The following is an 8780-nucleotide window of genomic DNA, read 5'->3' on the forward strand; positions in this document are numbered from 1 at the left end:
AGGATCTGGCGCCGTAACCCTAGTTCGCGGGCGGTGCACAGGAGAGATGGTGGCGGGAGTAAAGGATTGGGGAGAAGGAGGTGAGAGCTCGCGGTGCCGGCGGTTCCCTCTGCGCATGGGATCGAGAATGAAAAGAAAATCCCCCTCAATGGCCGTTTCACCGCGTTACCGAGGCCTGGGAAACGACACTGAGTTGTTTCACCATGGTGAAACGATTTTCCTCTCTCTCCTCCTCATTTCATGCAAAGATTTCCTGTTTTGGCTGATGTGTCACCTCATTAAATATGCATGACACTCAACTAAAACTCTATTGAAACTGGTCTAAGAATGTTTGTATCGTGGCTCCATCCGTCACTGGCCGTCATCTGTTCCCTGCGCGAGACAGGGGCTTCGTGCCGCGTCGGGCGTCGGGCGTCGGTCCGGGCAGCAGCTGTGTTTAGTTCGCCGCCCTCCGGCTCCGGCTCGGCCAGCGCATCACGGCTGGGAAGCATCACGGCCACGACAGGCAGCGTGCATGTGAGCTCCACGTGGGTGGCCATCTTCCGGCTTCAAGACGAAATTAAGCAGCTACAGTAGGTCTAGACCGTGCTTCTTACCAGCGGTACTGGAGCACCCAATGGCAGTGCAATAAGGACGAGCGACAGTTCTGAGTGCACGCCCAACGAAACGCGTCAACAGCACATGGCCCCGGCCGGGGACACTGCAGATCGGATCGGAGTATGGAACAGTCATCGTGAAAGAATGAAGGCTGTGTACTGCTTTGTAGCGCTGCACTTAACGACAGCAGCTACTTCCACACGCACGCAATCTTTATACCCCAGTCAATCATTCATCAGTCATCATCAAACGAGAACAGCGGCCCATACAGAGTTTTCTGTTTATGCTTGAGCGGCGGTTTAAGGCAAATCACGTGGCACTGCCGTTTTACACAGTTGAATTTTGTTACTCCGTAGTATATACTCCTATAGTATACGTTAGTTGAATTGTTGTAATTTGAGACCGAACCGTCCAGCCATCCAAACTCCCTACAATATTAATTAGTGCCCTCGATCGATCGAGCCCTTGAAATAAAGGTAGCACACTTCCATCTTCACTCTCACTCACTCACTCTCACATGCACCATACCTGACTTAGCCACCATGCATACACGCAAGACAATGGCCAAGCTCCTCAGCCTCAAGACTTGGTACCAGCTCTTTGTGGACAACTTCCTCGCCATAGTCGCGGTGGCATTTGTCGCCGCCGCGCTCCGGAGGGCATGGCCAGTCAGCGTCGACGATCTCGCCGGCAGCCTCCGCGCCGTGCCGCCAGTCCGCATCCTCACGGCGGTCATCCTGACTGCTGGCGTTGCACAGCTGAGGCGATTGCGCCGGCCGCGGGACGTGTACCTCGTGGAGTACGGCTGCTTCCGGCCCAAGCCCTGCTTCCGGGCGCCGTTCGCCACGTGCCTGGAGCACGCCTTCTACCTGCCGTACCAGGTCGACCCGGAGAGCGTCACCTTCTCGATCCGGCTGCTGGAGCGCTCGGGGCTCGGCGAGGAGACGTCCCTGCCCATCTCGTACCACTACATTCCACCGGACCGCAGCCTTGAGGCGGCCCGGGAGGAGACCGAGGACGTCATCTTCTCCGCCGTCGACGAGGTGTTCGCCAGGTCGAGCGTGAGGCCCGAGGAGATCGACGTGCTCATCGTCAACTGCAGCATCTTCACGCCCACGCCGGTGTTCGTCGACATGGTCGTCAACAGGTACAAGCTGCGTCCGGACGTGAAGAGCCTGAACCTCTCCGGGATGGGCTGCGGCGCGGGGCTTGTCAACATCGGCCTGGCCAGGCACCTCCTCCAGGTGGCGCCGCCGGGCACGCACGTCCTGACCGTGTCCACGGAGATCCTCTCGTCGCAGTACTACATCGGCAGCGATCGGTCCATGCTGCTGCCCAACTGCCTCTTCCGCATGGGTGCCGCCGCCACGATCCTCTCCAACTCGCCGGAGCGCGCGCGGTTCAGGCTCGGTCGCATCGTGCGCAGGAAGACAGCCGCACGGGACGCCGACTACAACTGCATATTCCAGGAGGAAGACGACAATGGCATCCTTGGCGTCCGACTCTCCAAGGACCTCACCACCACCGCCGGCCAGGCTCTCAAGAGGAACATCATGGCCTTCGGCCCGCTAGTCCTGCCGGTGTCGGAGCAGCTCCTGGTGGCGCTGTCGCTTCTGAAGCGGAAGTTATTGAGCTGCTGGGGCGTCAAGGTGAGGCTGTACCGCCCGGACTTCCGCACGGCGTTCGAGCACTTCTGCATCCACGCCGGTGGGCGTGGGGTCATCGACGAGGTGCAGCGCGGCCTCGGCCTCTCTGAAGAGGACGTGGAGGCGTCGCGGATGACGCTACACCGGTTCGGGAACACGTCGAGCAGTTCGGTGCTGTACGAGCTGGCCTACATCGAGGCCAAGGGCTGCATGAGCAAGGGAGACCGCGTGTGGATGATCTCCTTCGGCTCCGGCTTCAATTGCAGCAGCGTGGCGTGGGAGTGCCTCAAGCCCGCCATCGACTCCGACGGGCCGTGGGCCGACTGCATCCACCGCTACCCGGTGCAGCTCCCAGACGTCCTCGATGGCTCCATCGCATAGGAAACGAGAGACATGTATGGCGCATTTCTGATCCTTTCCATCATCGATGTCCTTAATTAGTACCGTATATGTACGTGTCGACGTGTTGATGTGCTGTGTACGATTCATCTCTTGGAAATAATTAATGTACTGCGTCTGTGTTTGTTACACCGCTGCACTTATATCAAAAGATGTTTAATTTGTGGCAACATTTTGAAGCTGATTTGTGAGCTCCTGCGTGAGCATTTTGTCTGTAACTCGTCTCTGCACGGGCTTGCCAGATTTGGCACACAAAAGTTATGTGCCAGCGGTGGGATCTAATTTATATAGGTGGTTTCAATTATCGAGCACCATTGCAAAGAAAACAGTCGGTCCGACTCAAGATCCGTCAGTGGAAACATATTTGCCCTGGCGGTTTTCTTAGTGCATTTCCACACTGGTGGTTCCCTTAAGTGCGCCACAGTGTAAATCAATTTACACTAGCGGTTCACTTAAGCTAACCGCTAGTGCAAATGCACCATTTGCACTGGTGGTTTCCTCAGCCAGCCGCCAGTAAAGTTTATGGTAAGCAAAACTGTTTCTCGCAACAACCTTCCATTATTGATCATTTTGGTGCTCTAGATTTGGAGGTTTTTGGTGCATTTCCACTAGCGGTTTCCTTAAGTAAACCACCAGTGTAAATCAGTTTACACTAGCGGTTCACTTAAGCTAACCGCTAGTGCAAATGCACCATTTGCACTGGTGGTTTCCTAAGCCAGCCGCCGGTAAAGTTTTTGGTAAGCAAAACTCTTTCTCGCAGCCACCTTCCATTGTTGGTCATTTTGGAGCTCTAGATTTCAGGACATACAAGGGGAGAGTTTTTTATGTTTATTTTTTGGAAGGAGGTTGTTAAGGAAGGTTAGTTTGTCTCTCTTGCCTCTTTTTGTTCATTCTTGCTTAATTTGAGTCATTTTTTTGATCTAGTGTTTCACCATGTATTAGAGAGAAGAGTAGCTAGGTTATTGTCTTTATTTCCTCAAATGAAGTTGCTTAAGATGGTTAGATGATGTCTCTCCTCTCGCCCTTTCATGTTTGCTTCTCAATTTAGTTTATCCAAGATATATTTAGTTGTTTCCATGAATGGTGTGTTCTTGTGTATTTATGTAGAGAGAGAAATATAGGTTTTTTGTTAATTTTTAAATTATGTTACTTAGGTTTTTGTCTTTATTTCACAATTTGATTTAATTATCCACTATGTATTTATGTTTCATGGATGATGTGTTTGTATGGAGAGAGGAAGATAGGTATCTTAATCAAGATTTTGTGTTTATTAATTGCAAAATATGAAAGAGGTTGTTGATGGTCCTTAATGCTCACATTTAATTGTCAACTAATCATGGAAAAGGATCCAAATGCAACCAACACCCAGACTTAGGGTTTTATATGACAGAATTCCACGAGTTTTGGTGTTTGTCTATTTCTGCAGAGGGTTATCAGAAAATACGGAGGAAAGGCCCACACGTCGGGTTTACATAGAGATATTAACGTGCCGCGCAATTTTCTACTATCTAGAAGACTCCAGAAGACACGGGAACGAACGGGAGGCCGAACAGGCCCGGGGGCAGGGCGCCCGCCCTCCCCCTTGGGCGCCCGCCCAGCTACAGTGCCCAAACAGAGTCCTTTTCGGAGATCATGTTCCACCGACCTAAGGGATCAAGGAAAACCGTGCGATTAATGTCGGTTTGATCCGACGGCCCAGATTCATTTGAAAAGACTATATAAGCAAGGCCCCCTGACCCCTGGAGGCATACCTCTTCTACAGAATCAAAGTTAGGGTTTCAATTCTTCATCCAAGTAGAGAGGATCCCTCTAGTTCATCTAGTTCTAGTTCTAGTTCCTCTAGTTCTAGTTCTAGTTAGTTCTAGTTGTAATCTAGAAAATAGGGAGAGAGAAGAGGAGAGCGGAGGAGGAGCCGGATCTGTCGGATCTTCCTCAACATTCACTACAGGAAAAAGTGCCTCTAGGCATGCTTTTGTAGTAACACACACTAAAGTTGTCTCTACATAGTCATGTAAACATGTTTTTTGACACGTTTTTATGAACGTGTCATCATGACACAATATTAAACACGCTTTTAGTGTCAAAAGGAATCTAGAGACACTTTTTAAGATGATATTGAAAACGTCTCAAAATGACACGATGATAGACACGCTTTTAGTCATCAATAGTTTCTAGACACGTTACAAAGCATAGCATAGAACGTTCCGTGGACAATTAAAGATGCTTTTTGATACAATACTGAAGTCATCTCAAAATAACATGAAGTTAGACATGCTTTAAACCATTAGTATAATCTATACATGTTGCAAAGCGTATCAACAATCATACTTAGTCATGTAAAAATACTTTACAATATTAAAAACATTTCAAAATGAAACGAAATTAAATATACCTTGGTCATCTGTTAGTAGCATGTCGAGACATTGTAAAAAATGTATTAACACTTGTTACATATGTAAGTCCTCTTGTATATATTTTTTCTACTAATTTGTAGTTAACATTTGTACTTATGTTTATATTGTCATAAAATTTGAGTTTTAAATTTTGAAAATATTTTTCTTAACATTCTACATCAAGTGTCTTTCAGACATGCTTGTACTCTTGGCCACTATAGTATATAATACTATTATGTCATAAAAAAGAACACAAAAAATTATAGAATACTAATAACATAAAAAAGAACACAAAACTTGTGGTAGCAATAGGTTAGAACCTGTTTTAAAATATTTCTTGACATTCTACCTTAAGTGCCTTCATGACCAGCTTGTACTCTTGGCCACTATAGTATATAATAATATAATATCATGAAAAAGAACTGAAAAATTATAGAATATTAATGACATAAAATAGAACCCAATAATATAGTGCTAGTAATAAGTTGAAACCTCAAACATGTGGTATTTTAGATGGCAGCACTAGCCTGGAATACAAGGAAAGCTCATATATTAATCTATAAAATTCTATAATAATGATCTGACGACAGGGCTATTGTATAATTTCAATCCATAGAGCCCTTTGATGACACAATGGCCTCGCAACCTCCTTCCCTTGCGCGGCACTATGGCAGTTGGCAGGTAGCGATAGGTAGCGGATCCACCACCCACTGCTGGGCACACTGAACCGGTGAGGCGGCGTCAGGGTGACCATCGTGGGTGGATGTGTTCGTTGCCGCCATCCTACTCCATGGCGACGCTCTGCTATACAAGCTTGTTGCCCTGTCCTGCTCCATGCCGCCACTCTGCTTTATAAGTCGGGACAGGCTAACAGATGAGATCTGAGACACACTACCCCAGCTTCGTTTTCTCCCATTGGTTCAACCCTTTCCCCTCGGCCCCGTGTCCTTCATCGGCAGCACAGAAGTATCCCTCGCGTGGTAGCGAAACCGTGTGGAGAGATATCTCCCATCGGCGGGGCACCATCACGAAGCTGCTCTGGTGCTTTTCGCACACACAAAGGCCTTATTTAATTTATAATTTTTTTGTTTGGCTATCATAGCATTTTTATCTGTATTTGTTAATTTTTGTCTAACCATAAACTAACTAGGTTCAAAAGATTTATTTCATAAATTATAGCTAAAATTGTGTAATTAGTTATTTTTTCCTATAATTAATCTTTGAAAATTTTTGGAAGCCTAATTGGAGTCACGTGTGCTTCCTTGGTGTATTTTGTGCCCACGAATTGGGTGTGCACGCTCCCACTGACCCATCTGGCCCAGCAACAGAGAGAGCATATGGAGGCAAATTTTTTGGGCCAGCTTTGACTCCCGTACGTGCCATCTCGCCTCCCCCAAATTCTCTCTCCGTGCGCAACCACAGGCACAGGCCGCCGCCGGCCAGTCTCCAGTGCTGCTGCCGTCGAGCCTCCTATGCCGCGCCCCGCCCAGCCACCTTTGCTGTGCGCCTCCTAGCCACCACGCCATTGCCGCCCGCCGCGCCTGCCTCCAGCAGTAGCTGCTGCCGTAGCGACCGGTGCGGCACCCAGGAAACAGCAGCGCCGCCCGCTGCCCCCATCCACCATGCCGTCGCCTCAGCCAGCAGCGCGACGAAGCCTCCAGCAGCTGCTCCCTCTAACGCCTCAAGGTGCTGCGACTTCGATTTCGATTTGTTTTCCCAGCGATTTTGCCCTGTTTAGATCAATTTTGCATCTTGTAATTAAGTTGCTTCCTCCCTTGTTAATTGATGCTCTCATCTGATTTGATTTTGCAGCAGCAGACATCTAGCAAGAGTAACCTGGACTACCAACTCTGGCACCTCCATCTGGAATAAGTCTTCTGTCACTCTCGAAGAGCAAGGTTACTCTTGCTAGATGTCCTATATTGTGCGTGATCTGGAATAAGTCTTCTGTGTGATCTCCTATATTTTGCGCAAATATAATTTAGATATATATAACACGAATTTCAGTGACTAATTTTGCTTTTGCTGCTCTTTTGTTGCATTCTGATTCACTACTAATTATGGTGTACTAGCTGGATAGAAATTTGTAGTTATGTCTTTTAGTGTTCATTACTAGTTGTATATGAATTTTTATTTCGTTTTGCATTACTAGTTGTACTAGCTGGATAGAAATTCTGTGCAGTAATTTGTTTGTTCTGTGTTGGATTTCGGATATGCAACAAATGTCAATAACCAGTGAGTCATTGTCATTGTATATTATTCTGGCCTACAGTCCACTGGTGAAGTTGATCAATTCTGCAATTTCTATAATAATCCTAGAACTGCAGTAAACTAGAGATGCCTAGGTGGCACTATATGTTGTTAGCAATTTAGTATATGAGTTCCATTCAGGATTCAATGATACGAGGATGATTTTTTTTTATTATGCCAATTGACTGCTAGCAATGGGGTGCAAGGAGGATCTTAATTAATTAATTTGCTCATATGCAGATAACTGATGTTTTGGGCTGATCTTATTTATTTATTTATAGAATTGAGTTTGCTGAATTTAGATATAAATATATGACTTTTTTGGTGCAAATCTAGTACTATTATTCGTCCTCACATATCTATATGTATTGCAAAAGAAAAACATTGATTGGTTATATTTCATTTTTATTCTTGTCAAAGGGTGATGGATCAAAGTTGGATGAGTAAGCCAAGACAGGATACTGCATATCAAGATGGTGTTGAGCAATTTTTGAATTTCGCTTACCGTGACATTCCACGTGATAGCGAGATACTTTGTCCTTGCAAAAAATGCAAAAACAGATTAAACCAGAGTCATGATGAAGTCAGAACACATTTGAGATGTGATGGTATTATTCAAGGTTATACGACCTGGGTTCATCATGGAGAAATGTATGACAGTCCACCATTAGCATTTGCTGCCGTTCCAAATAACACTACAAACTTACCTACTTCGTGTGTCCCAAGTGCTGCTGCAGTACAAGATGGCATGAAAGAACTACTTGAAGCTGCATTTTGCCGGGATGAAATGTTCGAGTCACTACCAAGTATGTCTGAAGGTGAAGTAGGTGATGTTGAATCATGAGTTCTTCATCGTTCTCCAAGTTCTTCAATTCATAATTCATGAGTTCTTTAATTACTTTTATTTACATTCAAGTTATTCATTGGATTCTCGTTTGCATCAAGTGCTCTAGTCTTTATAACGCTAGAGTAGTAATTAATAGATTAGACGTGGTGTTTAGTCTTGCAATTATCTGGAATTGCACCCAATCCTGCGGATTGTTGTGGTAGCCCTAGGGTAGTGATAGCCCTAACGGTCGACGTATTCTATCTCGTTCGGATCGGTGTTTGTAGGACCGTAGTCAGAGCTTCCTAGCCCCCTTCTCACCTTTTTCTATGGTTAGTGTTCTGATGTCCCGAAATAAATAATCTTTGAAGTAATTCTTGATTCTTAGATCAGCTAGAGAACTCTCAGGAAACTTCCTCTCTTCCCACCAAAAATAATTATATAGTTATCCTTGGGCGATCTTGAATCTTAATTAGTACACTCACGTTCCCTGTGGAAAATCGATACTCTGGAATATTCCCGGGTGAAAGCTACATCGGTATCCGTGCGCTTGCGGATTTTTCTGTTTGCGTTTAAAATACTCAACAAGCTTTCTGGTGCCGTTGCCGGGGAACGGTAGCTGTGCTAGTTTCGAACCAAGTCATTCGTGTATCATTTTTGTTTTCTTTT

General features: G+C 46.1%; 1 protein-coding gene and 1 long non-coding RNA gene across 2 annotated transcripts; both read left to right on the forward strand.

Annotated features, from left to right (window-relative positions):
* On the forward strand, window positions 1026-2814 carry LOC8074958 (3-ketoacyl-CoA synthase 6). Its single transcript, XM_002455684.2, has one exon. The coding sequence runs from the start codon at window positions 1140-1142 to the stop codon at window positions 2622-2624; it is 1485 nt and encodes a 494-aa protein (XP_002455729.1). The 5' UTR covers window positions 1026-1139; the 3' UTR covers window positions 2625-2814.
* Window positions 6377-8227, forward strand: LOC110434034. The gene is made up of 3 exons (XR_002451489.1): window positions 6377-6721; window positions 6848-6959; window positions 7706-8227. It is a non-coding gene; the product is annotated as an uncharacterized LOC110434034 (long non-coding RNA).

This window comes from Sorghum bicolor, chromosome 3, assembly GCF_000003195.3.
Source record: "Sorghum bicolor cultivar BTx623 chromosome 3, Sorghum_bicolor_NCBIv3, whole genome shotgun sequence".
NCBI classification, from domain to species: Eukaryota; Viridiplantae; Streptophyta; class Magnoliopsida; order Poales; family Poaceae; genus Sorghum; species Sorghum bicolor.